Source organism: Eubalaena glacialis, chromosome 8 (genome assembly GCF_028564815.1).
Source record: "Eubalaena glacialis isolate mEubGla1 chromosome 8, mEubGla1.1.hap2.+ XY, whole genome shotgun sequence".
Classification (NCBI taxonomy): domain Eukaryota; kingdom Metazoa; phylum Chordata; class Mammalia; order Artiodactyla; family Balaenidae; genus Eubalaena; species Eubalaena glacialis.
Genome location: NC_083723.1, coordinates 83,074,480 through 83,092,279, shown reverse-complemented (window position 1 = coordinate 83,092,279; position 17,800 = coordinate 83,074,480). Strand labels below are relative to the sequence as shown.

At 40.7% G+C, this 17,800-nt stretch overlaps 1 protein-coding gene across 1 annotated transcript in view; it reads left to right on the top strand.

Moving 5' to 3' along the window:
- PDE1C (phosphodiesterase 1C) overlaps positions 1–17,800 on the top strand; it is a 546,503-nt gene that overhangs the window by 511,983 nt on the left and 16,720 nt on the right. Inside the window, exon 18 of the mRNA XM_061197893.1 lies at positions 15,911–15,979. Coding sequence (XP_061053876.1) covers positions 15,911–15,979 — 69 coding nt within the window. The remainder of the gene's footprint in view (positions 1–15,910; positions 15,980–17,800) is intronic.

The window sequence follows — 17,800 nt, the reverse complement described above, 5'->3', positions numbered from 1 at the left end:
CACTATGAAAGTCAGGATTAGGAAAATGTTGGAGAGAGACTTCCTCTTCATCATTACACCTTTATCTGTCCCATCCACCTCATGCTTATTCAACTCACTTCCTTTCAGTGAAAAACTAATGATTTGTTGAGCATATGCTGTGTGTCAGGTATTGTACTACATTCAAGAGGGGTTATAAAGATAAATAAGATATTTTCCCTGCCCTCAAGGAGTCTACGGTCTGAGGTAGAATATCTTCCTGCAGGTAGATATGATACTAGCCACCATAGGGGTGAGTGCCCTAAGAGGAAATTTTTTAGAGAAAGCATGTGTTTGGGAAGGCTGGGAACAGTCACACAGGTCACAGACCCAGCTGCAGAGTGTCTGCCTCTTGTTCTTTTATGTTGGTCGTATTTAATGACAGTGAACACAGGCACGGCTTAAACATACAGGCTGCCTTTATTTACCCCTTTTCGCCACTCCTTGACCAACTCCTTTCCTCTGTCCTTTGACCAGAAGGCCGAGGAGAGGAGGGTAGAGATCCATAGCCGGCCACTCCACCATTTCACCCGTAAGCAATGACTAGCAAGGGAGGAAGATCTCCTCTCAGGGGCCTTTGGGTTCCATTCACACACCCTGGATGTACCTCTTCCATCTCTGGGACACAGCAGTCTGGACAGCGGGCCTCTGCTAACCCAGGCTGTATGACACAGGAGGTGCATCACTTTCCTTGTTGGCAAATTGGAGCTCACTGGGTGTAACAGTGATCCTTGTCAGCCATCTCCAGCTATCTGTCCTCACTTCCTTCCGACCAATCTATCATTTAGTAAAAGATTAAACCTAACCTTATATCATCATAACAATATATTGGGTTTTATATGTGAGGGCCTGGGGTCATCTCTTAAGGTGATTAATACTATAATGACCATCTAAAAGGAGTCTCATTACATATGACCCCAAATTGATAATGACAGGGCCAGAGCACTAAGGGGCCCTGTCTTGCAATTCCCTTGTGGCCCAAACTACATAGAGACAATCAGAAACAATGGAAAATTTCTAATCGATGATTTCAGCTTTTGTTTCACCTCTTTCCCTCCCTGGCAAGTTCCAGTGAGGCAACTGGCAACTTCCCTCACCGATCCTACTAGAATCAGAGTAAAGTGATTGGCCAGAAGTTTTTATTTTTTCTGTTATTTCTCCCAAATGGGTGAAGGTGCTAATGGAGAGTAAACACACACAAGACCAGAATGAAGAAAGAGGAACCGCAGGAGGTCTGGATCAGTGGCCCCTGAAAATGTGAGAAATGACCGTAATTACAATAGATCGGAAAGGGCTCTCCTGTCTCCCAACTGGTTTGTACCTAATTTCGACCAAGTCTTATTTAGGAGAGTATCTTAGTCTTTAAAGTTGAATGGAAAATTTCCTTGTCCTCTAATGACTCCTAACATTTCTGGACATGATGATGTTATCCTTTTTAAAGTCTCCTATCCCTCTGGAACCTTGCGTAGGAGGGAATCCTCTCTCACTCTGAGGCATGCTGACTTGGAGAGCACACAGCACTTAGGGGAAGCAACCATAATAATTTTTGTTTGTTTGCTTTTTAAAAATCCTGTCCAAGTCTGTTGAGGTTACATGTTATCGAATAAGCCAGGTGAAAAAAAAATCCAAGATTGTTTATTTCCATTAATGAGTCCTGTTTCAATCTTTGTCTTCTTCCACCACCTCACTCTAGGCCCCGTAGAGACTTCAGGTGATTTATCCATTTGCACAGTGATTTCAGTTGGGGCGCATCTTGCTTTGAATCTTTTTGGGAAGCATTTGTTAAGCATATGCTGTGTGTCAGGCATTGTACTACACGCAAAAAGAGTTATAAAGATAAGATATTTTCCCTGCCTTCAAGGAGTCTATGGTCTGGGGCAGAACATCTTCCTGCAGATAGCTATGAATCCTGATAGAGGAATGTTGCTTTGGTATGGAAATGATTGGGATTAGATGAATCCAATTTCTTCCAATCCCACTGACCCCTGAGGCAAATTGACCAGATCAGATCTGGCAGTCACTGTCATCCTGATTGCAAAATAAGGCGTCTTAAAACCCATATTGCATGAACCAAATATTTGATGCTTTAGTTTAAAGCAACTATGAAGGCTTCCAATGTAACCAGTGTTTCAAATTCTCCACTGAGATTTCCCCTTTATGAATAGAAGGATTGTGTTACAAAGGAGACAGCAGTGACTAGCATTGAAATGTGTAATTGATCCCTCTTTTTTTTGTCCCTCAGATTTTCTTCTCAGACCTGGAGGGTGGAGAAGGGGGGGGAAAGGCAGCATTGACACTTTTCTTTTTCTTTTTCTTTTTTTCAGATTCAGAAGAGTAAAACACACCTCATAGACAATAAGAGAGGCTGCCAATGTCTTGCATCATTTTAGCTGAGCTTCTTCATTCTCTTCTCCTTCCACAAAGACCTGTATCTGGGGAAGGTGTACAACTTTCAAAAACAAGCCCCACCCCTGCACTTGGCCTTCTCTCATGCCATCTCCTCCCAGGAGATGACTTTCTGGGAGCTGGTGTGAGGTCTTAGAACTCTGGGGGAATACCCCCAGCCCAAGCAAACAACACAACTTCCGATTTTTGCACAAACAGAAACAACACATGAAGGGACTTCCTCAAAATCCTTTGCTAATGCCCTGGCTTTCAAGGCACCTGTCTGGCCTGATGGGAACGGACATCCTGGAAACGCTGAGAGAGGCCTGAGAAAGCCACACACACAGGAATTGCCACTGTATTTCTTTATGTGTTGTTATTTTTGCACTGGTTGCTGATGGTGGATGCAGCCAAGCTGGCCTTCATCGCAGCTAAGATGATGATTTCAGTCTCTGGTTGTTCCTTTCCTGAGTCAGGAACATTCTTTCTCTCCAGTTTTCTTTCAGACTTGGAAATTGTTCCCATGCTTTTCTTTCCATTTATATAATATGAAATTCTTTTTGTTTTATAAAAAAGGAGATTTTCCTCTTCTTTATTTGATGCTTAATTTACCTGTGCATTCATTAATACAAACCTGAATGTTTCAGCTCATGACCATATTGTTCAGGTGGGAAACCCAGTGTTTTCATTGAGTAGCATCCATGACTAAGTGGTTACTGAAATTTTTACCACTGGCTGGTCCTCTTCTTTTGAATATTTATGGTTTGACCTAATTGCTCTTCTTTCTATTCAGGGAAGTGCTAAGGGAATTAGTATCAGGGAGATATGTCCAATAATTTTTTTTCATTTTAATGAGCCTTTAGAAATACCAGATAGGAGATGATTAATAGCACAAATCAAAAATAAGAATAGTGGATGTCGCAGGGAAAGAGACGAAAAATACAGCCCCCTGAAACCAAATCAAGAATGGGATCCAGTGGAGTGCAAGTCAAGGAATTTTGTGGATCTAAATGGTGTGATTTGAATGAAACTGATTCTTAAAATGGAGTTGTGGTTCACAGAGGAATCTTTGAGTCCTTCCTAAGGGTAAATCGGAAGAGGAGTACAAATAGGAAGAGAGAGAGAGCTGGACGGTAGGCTTAACTGTATTCCTCGTTGCAGATTTAATTTCCACATTGAAAACACAAAAACAAACATTTAAAAAATCCTCTCAGTACTAAGGCAAAATGTTGGTATTTCTTCAGACAGAAAGGAGACTGTGTATGTAATCTACCAGGCCTTTTGTCTCACTGAAATATTCCCCAACAGAAAGATCTGGAGAACTCTGTGGTGTGGAATGCACAGTTGTGTACTGATATTCGAGCAGGGTTCTTAGATCAGATTTCCATTTTGCTTGGTAACAACACGGATTTTTCTGTTGCTCCTCTTGTTTTCCTAACAGTGACCACAGTAAGTCATGTGGTCACAAATTCAAAACAGGAGTTTAGCAGGTCAAGTAAACGAGTACAGCAAGCTATAATATCAGAATGATTGCGATAAATGGCAATTCATCGTGGGCCTGGGTATCAGAGAGGCAGTGAGGAGCAGTAGGGGGGAAGTGGGGAGGGCATGCACTGCCCCAAGTGGGCAGTGACTGGCAGCTACGGGATCAGTGCTATGTGGGAATGAGGGTCCTAGATACCTAAGATTTTATGTAAACCCCCTCCAAAGTTTTTAATATTGGCAACTAATTCAGAAACTTACAAACACAGTGCTGGCCAAAGAAAACATGCCTACGAACTGCATTCAATGCATGGGACATCGATTTGCAAACTATGCTCTTTGAGGTGGTTTTAAATAGAAATGAAATACAACCAGTGCATGTCAGTTCTTGACCTTGGAACCTGAACTTTTGACCTCACTTCAATTCTGTATTTTTCTATGTAGAGCTTTGCAACCAATCAGAATAGAAAGGTGCAGCTTCCCTTTTATACTCAATCAAGACTAAACAATATTTGAAAAAGAAATAGGAATATAGCTGTTTTTTCTAGCACCAATAAAGATGGAAATGTTTTACATTTGCTTTAAGTCATTAATTTAGCTGGAAAAAGGTGGGAAGAGAATTTTATTCAGGATAGCACTCTGCTTGGAACTCAGCGTGGAAAAACAAAAGCACTATGTAACTCTTATTTTTAAATCCTTAGAAAGTGTTTTGAAGGGACATTGAGTAAAAAAGCAAAATTATCTATTTTTTTAAATAAAAAACAATGTATTACTGTGCTATAAATTGATACTGGAGCTGGTAAGACAACAGTATTGACTGGAAGAACAGTATTTCCAGAGCTCTAGCTCACTTGCTGTGGTCTTTCCATTCTCCTGAAACAGCTTCCTCCAAGTTGAGCAGCGAAGTGGAAGACACATTCTTCTATTGCACGGATTGTGACATCTTACTCTGTGTTCCATTGTCACTTAAAAAGCAAAGGCTTACACACCTGAGTTAAGAATTAACTGGTATGTGGGGAATGTACTAGGGATATTCCCACCATTGACAAACCACCAGTTCTACATGTCCCTGGGTAGAAAGTGACAAATGGAGTTAGCCCTTGAGTTTGGGTCCCCATGTCACCAACTGGCTCTACAGCCAAGTTTTGTTGATGCAGTATGTTTTGCTGCCATAATGACCGAACCATAGGCGGGTCTTTGTTCCAGCTTTTATTCACGCCCACCTTTTTTTTTTTTTTTTTAAACATCTTTATTGAAGTATAATTGCTTTACAATGGTGTGTTAGTTTCTGCTTTATAACAAAGTGAATCAGTTATACATATACATATGTTCCCATATCTCTTCCCTCTTGCATCTCCCTCCCTCCCACCCTCCCTATCCCACCCCTCTAGGTGGTCACAAAGCACCGAGCTGATCTCCCTGTGCTATGCGGCTGCTTCCCACTAGCTATCTATTTTACATTTGGTAGTGTATATATGTCCATGACACTCTCTCACCCTGTCACGTCTCACCCCACGCCCACCTTTTTTAGGTTATGAGCCCTAGTTGTTTATGGCAGCAGGCAAGAGACTCATTTCTAACCCATTAAATTTGAATGATTTTCTTCCTATGTCCATTTCATTCCTGGAGCTTTTAAAAAGCATTGAAGACATCTGACAGGATCCCATTAAGGACCTGATATACTTAAACAATAAAATGATATCTAGACATCTGAGAGCCAAAGAACAATCTAGTGCACCTGTTCATTTCGTTTGCAGAATTAAAGCCATTATATTATATTTTCCACCTGAAGTGATGCCTCTAGTAAATATGAAAAATAGAAAGTAAAGAGCAATATTATCACAGGATGGGAGACAGCAAATAAAAAGATGGAGACCAATTTTCTAATCCATATTTTAGGAGTAAGGATGCTGGTCTTTTAATATCACTTCTGTCACGGATCAATTTTCTTTAGATAGATAGGAAGAATATGTAATATGTTTTCTTCTATTCTTAAATTTTGAGCAGAGACTTACATGGTAGAAATGACTTCATAACATTCCCCGTGGAGTAAGGAGGAAAACAAAAGAATAAAGGCACAAAATCTTTTTCTCATAATGAGATAGAGAAGATTCTGAGATTAAAACCTATGTATGTAACATTATGTCCCCCCATAAAGGGAATTTTAGGAAATAAACTTCATTCTGATTGCAAGATTCCCACACATCCCAACAGGATTTGCACCACTGGCCCACCACAGTGCCTGGCATACAGTCAGCGTTCAGGAAACACATGCAGAACTGTCCAGCTGAATTCCACTAGCCACCTGTGAGTGCAAAGTTCAAGTTTACCTGAAAATGCACTCAACGTCTTCTGTATGTCAAGTGTATTGCTAAAGGCTTATCTTCTGAGTATGTGCAGACATACCCTAGTGACACAAATAACTTATTATAAGGGACAGGAAATTGCAAGTAGTATGGGGGAAATTATCAGAGCCAAGTTTATGAAAAAAAATTAAAACTTCTCTATGGTTTTTGGGTTTAAGAAAAACAAACAAATGAAAAAACAAAAACAGAAACAAACCAAAACAGGATTTATATGAAAATTCACTTCCAAAAGGGATGATGACACCATTACCAGTGGATTTATTTATAATCCAAGTTGTAACATTTAAAGTCCAAAATAGACTTTCTTGAAGCGAGTAAAAGCATCTATATGTGCAGCATGGGGAATCAGTGCTCTGCCAATATTATGGTCGGTATAGTACTGAACCACAGCAAAGTTGGTTGTTAAAGAAATAACGTTGCAATAATGATGTTATATTGGCTCTTCTTTGTGAATAAATGGAAAGTAATATTTGTAATTCATTGATAGTGATCCATGATTAAAGGCCTCATTATCATTTAGAAAATGAACTTGAAAAAATTGTAATGAGCAGCACAGTATTTGTATAAAATATCCCTCTGAGAACCAAGAGACACATTATCTGCCAAGACCAGATGTCAGTTGTTAAGGTTTCCTCTCATCAAACACACTGGTGGGCACAGAGATGACGGCAGAATTAGAATGGTAACAGAGCCTGTAGGACATTAGACAGGGTTCATCTGATAAGTGAATTTGGGTCCAGGGAAGTTTAGAAAATGGGGAGAAGTCCTCTGGATGTTTTCATTGGACATTTTCAAAAGCCTGGATGCTCCTCCAGGAAATCTGCAATAAACAACGATTGTTTCATCAAAAGAATATCTTGTTTTTACATTGAACAAGAGTGGGGTGCAGTGGGAGACCCGGATTGAAAGATTCATGAAAGTCAATTTAAACACTATTAAGTCCTGATTATTTTAACTAATGCCCCTCCACCTCATCCATTTTTTTCTTTAAAATATTGGCAGACATATTTGAAATGAATTGACATTTATTCTGGCTTCTGTTCTCAAGCAGAAATGGATTGCCACTGACAATGGCTGGCTTCACTGAATGAACTTGAACCCAGCCTAGATAGAACCACGGGGTGGTGTGTGGGCCCTTCACCTCACTCAGGGCACACTTAGCCTCCATGGGGAGATCTCACCATCTCTGGGGCTGAATGCTTGCTGTAGTAGGCCAGTCATTGCCATCTTGCAGGCTGTCAGCTTTGGTCAGCTTCAGTCATGTTTGCTGAACCTCACCCATGTATCTTCATGGAAGCTGGCTTTTGGACAACAGAAGCATTTCTCTGTCAGGTTACCATGCAGGAGAACTCATTTAAAATAAAGCCCATTAAAACCCAATGGCTATGGAATAGCTTTTCAATAGATTGCCCTGGAGGCATACCCTTGTACAGTTTTTGCTTCGCTGTGGTGATCTGTCTTGGGGTAGGTATTTGTGTACTAGTGTCCTTGTCCATGAGTGGATATATGTGTGATGGTACAGAATATAGTCGCACACCAATATACATAGATTTATAGTAAAAATCTACAGCCATAGGTATTGTCCAGTAACTGATTCTAGAGATAGAACTGTATACATTTTCCTTTTTTCTTGCTTTGATGATATTTTTATAAAATTTTATATGCTGTAAAAAATTTTTTAAAATATTTGCTATTTTCATTTGTAGAGCTCGGTTAGGTTTTTATCAACTCTGGTGCCCGCTGTACAGCCAGATTCCTCCCTCCACCTAATCTAAGCATTCTCTCGCTTTTTCATACTTTTTCTCTCACCTTATTTTCTTCTCTCATTTTTATACCTTTTGCAAATTCCTTCTTTTGCCTCTGTCCAGGCAAGCCATTCTGCTTGCAGCATCTTTTTAGCACATGGAAACACAAAATAATGGAAAAAACAAAATTATCTTGTTCCAGTGTGATCCACATGAGGAAAGGTTGTGGGCCAGGGATGGGGTATGGGTAGATGGGGAGGAGGGAATAGTTTGGGGAAAGGAAGCAGGAAAAAGGAAATCCTCATGGGATATCCATTACCCAAAGCAAGGTGACTCACTTTGAGCCTAATATAATGCTCTTATTATCTCTTCTCAGTCTACGGCACAATTTTTGTACAGGGTTTTTCTCCTTAGGATGTTAAGCCCTCACCATGGGTCTCCAGACCTTTCCTTACTAGGGCACTGGCCACCAACTCAGCTCATCTCCTCAGCCTGAGATTTTGCTGCTGTTCAGCTGGATTTCGGGGAGATGTCTGGATTAAAATCAAGAATGTTTAGCAAGACTCAAAAGAGGGAGGCAAGCAGAATCAAAACCCCAAACCTCAATCCAAATCATGCCGAATAAATAGTTCTCTTCAGGAATAAGGAAGGGATTTCTAGATATGTTCTGAGAAAGCTCTTCCAAAAGGGAAGATGATGAAATGGACTTTGTCTGTATTTTATGGCAGTGATAGAATGTACTTCCATGATGTGAAATATGTTTTTAGCAGATAAAATGCAGGTTGCAATTTGCAAGAGAATGACCATCCATTTTAAGAAAAGTGTTTTGTTCCCTGTGATGCTGGTTTGTACTAAAAGAAACTATTCAAATGCCATAGCCTCACATCTCTAAATGCAAAAATAAATCGTAGGGATTCATGTAAAACAGAATATGCTAAACTGCTCTCAATAAATTATGTGTTTATTGTAAACCTTTATTGCACAGATGAGGCTGACAGTCCCTCAATGTATAATTTTCCCCCAGCATCTAGTAATGAATAAGTACTTGTATGTTCTTCTGATTACCAAATAAAAACAATGAATTAACCTCTCTATTGGAATTTGAAAAATGAAAAGGCTGTTTTTCTTTACTTTAATGTTTTTCATTGTTGTCCATGTTCTGTCCCAGATATGAGGCTGTCCAGACTCACTCAACCATCTGTCTCTTTTGTATTCTTCCAAATGCCAAGCAATATCCAGGTACCAAGTGCTTTTGCCTGCACACTGAAGATACACACAGTGTATCACGTCTCATATAATCTTTTTTGAGGGATGAGTGGATGGGCTATCAGAAGCTCCTTGGAGGCATAAGAAATGTCAGTGTTCCAGGAATTAGGCTGGCTTCCATATGTTCAGTTTTCTTCTGGGTACCACGATACGGTTTTACATTTCTACGATGCTAGTTTTTGAATTCCAAACATTTTTTCCTTTTCCTTCTCCCTCAGGTAGAAAGGGCTACCTGGCAATATTTTCTTTCTCTCCAGCTACAAACATAGGGAGTCTGACTAGGGACTAGTCATTACCTCTATTTGTGAGCATACATACATGGTTTAATATAGTGAATGGCGTCCAGCCTTCAAACCAGCCACTAAGAGGCACCCCTAGTGGTGATGGTGCATATTACACAAGTACCACCCCCTTATCTGGACCACCTCTGTATGTTGTTCCTCTGCAGTAACTCCGCTGGGTTATTACTGACTAAAGAGGCTGGGATGTTCCTCCCAAGTGGCGATGCATTGAAACACTTTTTTTTCAATTCCTTTTTTTTTCCTGAGAGCAAAAAACAGAACTTATTTTGAAAAATATAGAGAAGTATAATAAAATTAAAATCACTTGTAATACCCCATTCAGTGTCAGTTCTTTACTTCCCAATGGTCTTTTGCTATGTGTTTTTACACAGTTGAGGCTATACAGTACAATATATTTAATTTTGTATTATGGTTTGTTCTCATAACATTGGATTGTAAGCATTACCCATTTAAAAAAACTCTTTACTAATATAATTTCAATTGCAACATAATTTTTCATTTTGTGGCTCTAGTGGAGTTTACTTAACTACCTGTCTGCTGTTGGACAATTAAGTTATATGCTTTTATTTTCTGAAGTTGTAAATAACAGCAGCGGGGCTCTTTGTACATAAGGCTTTGTCGCATTTCTGAATATCTCCATTGGAAGAATTCTTAGAATACTGGGTCAAAGGTCGTGGACCTTTTTTCAGACTCCTCATTCATATACCCAATCCCAAGGCATATTCAGATATTAAAACGGCCATATTTAAATAGCATATAACGTTGCATGTCTGAATAGCTCTTATGTTTTTGATCATTGTTCTTTGTGATGAATAGAGATCAGGTCACACAAAAAAAAGCATGGTATTCATGTATTGTGAAGGAGAAATGTTATCAAACACTCTGACTATGCTACTCTAGCTTATACACTGTTGGAAAACAACTCTTAGGAAAGTACAGGAGGTGGGCTTGAAGCCCTCCAAACTTTCAGAGATTCCACAGCCCTAAGCAGAACGTGGACTTCTCTTGATACCCTTTTGTCAAGGCTGCAAAGGGGCAAAGATAACGATTCATTTAGCTCGTCTTTCTCTGCCACCCTCTAAATGGAACACAGAGAAAATGTTGGTGGATGTGCTCAGCAACGGCTATCAAATGTTGTGGGTATCGTAAAGGCAGACACTGCAATAGGCTAAAAGAAAGAGAGTGAAAATGCACAGTAGGCTGACAGACACTTTTCCTACTTTAGTCCTTCAGCACCCACTTCTGCCTTGGGACCTGCTTGTGTTGTAACAACATTGCTATCGTTGGACCGTTACTAACAATGACGCTATGTCTCAAGGGCTTTTAAATCACCTTTACCGGCAGGCTTGGGCCTGGCCGTGCTAATCTTACTTTGCATAGGGAAATTACTTGAGGTCAAGTGGCCAATCATTGGGTTTAGTGCTAACCTCCCGTCCTGAGTCTTAGGTGTGTGTATTTGCCCCAAGGCAGGCAGCCTTGGTTGTCACTTTCATCACTGTCCTCTTCTCCAGACTCCTGATGAATTGGATTTGTTGCCCTTTAGCTGAACCAACCAAGGACATTAATTTGAAATATCTGAAAGCTATTCGTTTGTCAAAAGATACTTCCAGTCACACAAGCTGTGGTGTTGACATCTCTGCCCCGAGCTGACTGATTGGGTTGTTTACTCCTTGAACATTCACATGCTCTGGGTCAAGGACAATATAATGCGTGACCTTAAAATGCTTCTCTCCCAAAGATGACATATTAGCTACTGTACACACACACACACACCCCTTTCTTTTGAATATAAACTAATAACACACACTCTATCGCACTTGAGTTTGCTAAGTTCTCTCACTTGGTCCTCACAATGACATCCTGAAATCGATGTTTTTAAATTTTTATAGATGAGGAAAATGGAACTTAGCACAACGTCAGCACTAATGTAGTTGTTTATTCATGTTTTTATTTTCCTTACCTCATTTACAAAATATTTCAGAAGTCTAAAATCACATAAATGTAACCAATTTGCTTTTAAAAAATGAAGACTGCAGAATAAAACCAGAGGCAGGAAGTCAAGCTAGTGTAGATTGAGTCAAACAGGGCAAATGTTAGTGTACAGTCATGCAGGCTGAATAGGCCTCCCCAGTTCTCAGCATTAGATCATAAATTGGGTCTGAGTTTCCGGGAAACCTAAATAAAAATGAAAAGAAACCATTTACAAGATTCACATCATTCATGAGGATAAAGCACGCCAGTTCCTCAGAAGAAAGAACACTTCCCTTACAGCTGAGAGAAATGTCTTCCACAGGTATTCACTGGGTACACTGCTTCTCACTCCTGGCTGCCGGACAGGCTCACCCGGGCCCCATCCCAGATCAGTGAAACAGCATGTCTAGGGGGAGGCCCAGGTATCAGCATATTTTCTTTAGAACTCCCCAGACCATCCTAATGTGGAGCCAGGATTGAAAAGCACTGACAGAGTGAATTCTGAGTCACTCACAGAGTAGCATCCCAGGTAGATTTCTACAATAAATCCCAGAGTGAGGTCTGTGTGTCCACCAGCCTGGAGCAGTAGGGGTCAGTTTGAAAGCTGATCTGGACGTGGATCTTCCAGCTCAATTTCTGATGTGTTCCCTGGGAATGGGAGCAAGGGAGGGTGAAGGGTTTTAGAAAATGAAACTTAGATAAGCTGAGTATTATTCCCACGAACGGAACTTTGAGTAAAGTGATAGGTTATTTGGTGGCTATGGAGTGGAAAATGATTTCAGGGACACAACCTGACTTAACAGGGAGCCCATGGGAGGCTGACTCAGAGCCTAACCACCCCCAATGGTCCATGGGGCCGCCTGATGGTCTGGAGAAATTGCCAACAGGTTTATTTTATGCATCTCTGCCTGCTACCTGTTTGTGACTCACGATTAGGAGAGGCTTCTCCCTTTTCCTGATATATTGGGCATTTTGTCAAGCATACAGAGAAAATAACCGCATTGGTAGAGGGCTTGCAGCTCTGCTTTTCCACTGACCCACGCCCCCAGAGTTTTCTGTCTCATTCACTATCTGCAAAGGAGACACCAAGGGAATGAAAAGCTGCCCCAAGAAAAAGCCATCAAGCTTCAGACTTTGGGAAGCTCATGACAGGTCATTTTTTAAAAATTTATTTATTTTATTTTTATTTATTTTTGGCTGCGTTGGGTCTTCATTGCTGCACGCGGGCTTTTCTTTGGTTGCGGTGAGCGGGGCTACTCTTTGTTGCTGTGCATGGGCTTCTCATTGTGGTGGCTTCTCTTGTTGCGGAGCACGGGCTCTAGAGCGCAGGCTCAGTAGTGGTGGCGCACGGGCTTAGTTGCTCCACGGCATATGGGATCTTCCCGGCCCAGAGATCGAACCCATGTCCCTTGCATTGGAAGGTGGATTCTTAACCAGTGCGCTACAAGGGAAGTCCCTTGATAGGTGACTTTAATTGCGCCAAGCATTTCTATGAAATAACCTGGCAATAGTGAATATTTCTACAGGTAACACCATTAAAAGCTTGTCGTCATTCAGTGCTTTGCAGGTTTTTAAGTGCTCATTTAGGTCACACTACATTTGCTCTCTCAGCTTCATGAGGGTATCCGTGGAAAGCAGAGTGCCCTATTTTCCAGCAGTTAAAGAAAGAAATTTCTATCATGTAAGGTTTTCCAAGCCTCTCTGAAGATCAGAATCACCTGGGACACTTGTGAAAGATCCACGCCCCTCCAGAAATGCTGGCTCACTAGTGCTTGGCTGGGCTAGGGAATCTGGGTTTTTTTCCTTTTTGTTAATAATCCCAGGTAGTTCTTATGTGTAGGCAAATTTAGGAAGACGGCACCTGAAGGAAACCTGGATAACAGATTGGTCAAGAAATAGCAAGAGTCATTGGGAAGAGTTTCTCTAGGTTTAGACTCTGAAGGATTTTGGCTTAAATTTTGCCCCCCAACATTCAGTAACTTTGTGAAAATTACTTACACTTTGTCTCCAAATTCCATAAATTAGGAATCATTCTATCATCAGAGAGTTAGTATCAGAAAAGATAACTAACGTATGTTTAATTGTCCACTACTAATACGGTGCCTAGAACATGGTAGCTGCCTGATATGTGACAGTGACTGATGCTAATGACCAAGTGGCCAAATGCAAGTCACAGCTCTGAATAAAAAACCCTAAACTCTGCCTCCTTCCTAAAGCAATGGTTCTCAACGGAGGGCAATTTTGTTCCTAGGGGACATTTGTCAGTGTCTGGAGGACATTTTTCATTATCACGCTGGTGGGGGGCTTGGTGGGGGGGTGAGGAGGGGGTTTGCTGCTGACACCTAGCGGTAGAGGCCAGGGATGCTGCTAAACATCCTACCATGCACAGGACAGCAAAGAATGATGTGACAAAATATCAGTGTGCATCTGTTGAGAGAAACCCTATCTGAAAGGGACAGTGAGACAAGTGAAACATCCTGTGAGTGGAGGGATAAACACTTTGAGTCATTGGCTTCCCCACCGTGGAGGTGGATCCAGTGGGACACAGGTTGTTTCTGGTGGGTCAGGAATGGCTATGGATCTGCACCCTGGTAGTGCCCTTGATCGGGGCTGGCTTGTTACACACTCAGGTCCACCATTCTTCCTGTAGGATACAGTGTGAGTGGCACCCCCTGGAGCTGTGCAGTGAGGTAGCCCTGGCCCGGACCCCACTTATCACTTTGGGTAAATCTTTTTACCTCTAGTGTCTGAGCACCCCATTTGATGGATGATCATTAGACTCACCTGGGGAACCTGTTGACCTGCAAACTTGTGGCTCCATTCCCTGGAGGTTCCCCTTCAGTGGGTCAGCAAATGACCCTGGAAGCCATATTTATAAAAATCACCCAACTCTTACATTCAGGGCATCTACAAGATCTGGAAAATGAAGACCTAAAGTTCTGCCAGATATCACTTCTCTCACCTCGTGCAAATTAACAGTTTTTGTGGGTCTGAGGTGTTTGGATTAATTTCGTGTTCTCTATTTTTACTATTATTACTACTACTACTAACACCATTAACGGTACTTCCACTGCTAATAATAATAATAATAATAATAATAATTAACAGTAACACAGAATGTCAAGGGTAGTACCCTGTTCTTTAAGACTAAAATGGAACAGTCTCAAACACCATCCCTAGTGTATATCTTCACATCTCACCAGGTATTCCGGGGTAGGGAAAGCTTATCCCTCGCCTGGACCCCAAGTTCCTGCTTCGTCTGATGTCGAGATCAGTCAGTGTGTCTTCTTGTCATCTTTACCCATGACTATGTTCACTCAGACTAGCACAACCTCCACTCACACCAGGCCTCTGCATGGAAAGTAGACTTTACAAAAAGTTTGCGTAGGTTCAGGGGACTTGTGACAAATAACTTGACGTTAAATCATGCCTATCCTCTGCCTGAGAATTCTCTCTGCTTTTCTCCCAGCTCAGACTCCAGGCATTTGTCATGTTGCTGGATTCTGGCCTTCAGCCCTCTTTTGCCCCACTCTGTATGGCCAAATAAACAAAGAAATGAATGAATAAACAAATAATATTTGCATTTATAGATAAAATATATATGTATATATGTGTATGTGCATTTTATGTGTATACGTATATTTATGTATAAAATAATATATACGTGTATGTGTGTATAGACATATATTATATATATACAAACATACACACACACACACACATATATGTAAATGTTCTTTTGCAGAACAATTCACCTCGCTTCCTTTATTTCTCACCAGAACACTTGGACGTAGTTGTTGTCATTTCCCTCGTTTTGCAGATGAAGACTTCATCTTCACAGCTCTTCAGAGGTTCCAGAGAAATCAAGTTTGTTGCTTGAGGTCCAATAGGGAGTAAAGGCTATAGGGACAAAGCAGAGACAAACCCCTGACTTCTCACTTCTAAATCCAGAACTTTCCCTTTCACAGCAGCAGTTCTTCACTCTGGATGCACATTAGCATCACCTGGGGTGGGCTTTGAAAATCCGGATGCCAGAGCTCCAGCCCAGTACAATGAACACAGAATCTCTGGGTGTGGCGCTCAGGTAACTGCATATTTAGAACGCTTCCCCGGTGATCCTAAAGTGCACGCCTGCTCAGACCAGTCTGGAGACCAAGAACCATCACACGCACAGAGGTAAAGGCTGTGCTCCTGGCTTTTCTGGACCATGGACTATGCCCTGCTTTGCTCCCACACCCTTACCCAACCTTCTTCTCAATGTTGTCTTCAGACCCAAACTTTTGGATCATTTGATAACATTGCACGTGAGCATTTACCGGTCTGAAAAGTCTGTCCACAATCCTATTCTTTCTCATCCTCTCTTTCCTCTTTACAGGCACAAAGAAGCATTCTCATGGCTCACCAGCCCCAAGCACTAGCTCCACGAGTCGCCTTACCTTGCCAGGTGGGTAAATATCGTTGCTTCATAATCTTAGTTGATCACAGACAGCGGAAAGGACCTGTTTCTCAGGAGTTGAGTTTAGCAGTTGATAAGTGGGGAATCTGGCCCCTTGTGTATCCTGTTGACCCCATGTTATCAGAGGGCTTTGTCTCTGTCATCCACATTTGTAAGGTTCTCCCAAGAATGGACATAACATATTCATAGTTGGTTCACAATCTCTCCTGCTCACTGATGGAAAGAGTAGAATCTTGATCTTCCTTAAAGTTCATCGGGACATGCTGTGCAAGTATTTCTTTGAGAGGCAGATGGCACAGGGGGAAGAATGAATTTTTGGTGAGAGAGAGAGACTTGGGTTCAAATCTCAGCTTTGCCATGTTCACACTGTGCAGGCTCACTACACTTATTCAGCTTCTTGGAGCTTCTGTTTTCTCATCTGTCTGCATGATAATAAGAATTAGAAATAATACTCATCAATTTAACATAGTACTGACTCATAGAGGGTGCTCATAGCGAGTATCTACTATTGAGAAATAAGGAGGTCATGGACGATCTGTACTGGATCCTATCTAACATTTACTAGAAAATTTTAAGCATTCATGACAATCCTGTGTAATCACTATTTAATATGAGAGGCACCTATTGGTCACTCTGTCTCCATGCATAGGCTTACATTCTCTATGCAAATTAGGTTCCAAGTAAAACTTGGAAAAACACATTTATTTGGAGGGAAGGAGAGATTATAAAAGGTAAATATGGACATTGTAGAAAAATCAAAAAATAATACAAATTTAAAGAAGGAAAGATGTTGCCAAAATGCTACCACTCAGAGCTAATCAAGATTATCTCTCCTTCCAGTGTTTCTTAAATACCTTTTTTGTTTCTAGGTTGAGATTATACTCTACATGGAGTTTTGTTTCCTCCCTTTTAAAATTTACTATTACATTATGAGCTTTCCCCCATGTTATTAAATATTTTAAAAATATTTCAGCGATTGACTAACATTTCATATGATTATACCACAATTTATTTATATACAGCATCCATGGGAATTGGTTTCAGGACTACCCACAAATACCAGAATCCATGGATGCTCAAGTCACCCACAGTTAACCCTCCATATCTGCAGGTTCCACATCTGTAGATACAAGGAGCCGACTGTATTCATTAATAATCTGGCATTTATATAGCTTGCCTTTTTTTATCATTAATAACTTTACATTCTTGTACATAAGTCTTCTTCTGAGTCTGTAAATATGGATTTAGGACAGATTCCTGTAGGTACAATTACTGACTCAAAGAGTATGTACATACTTAGGTTCTTGACCCATTATTGTCAAAGTGATTTCCAGAAAAGTAGTATTATTTTATACTTTTAGCAATGAGTTTGCCATTTCACTTTGCTCTTGCTACTGCTAACATTGATACTTCACTAATTTGATAAGAAAAATTATATTCATATTTTGTTTGCATTTAGTTTATCTTTAAAAAAAATCTGTTTTCTAATGTTAATTTATCTTTTACATTGTTTCTTTTGGGAATTTCCATATTTCATCCATTCAAAGAGAGACAGTGACTTGCATTTTAGCTACTCTGAAATAGGAATGTTTTGCAAGCAATGGGGTGTTATAATTGAATTAACAGCATTTTTTTCTTGGTTGTACATGAAATAATAGTTCACTTTATAATCAGCGGCATCTTGGATTAGATGAAATATAATCTATGTCCATCTGCTTTTGCAGCCTCAACTTATGCAGTGCCCCTACCCCAGTCCAACAGCTGGACTCAGTGTCCACTGAGTAGCCCCTGAACTTACTTGCCTCTCGC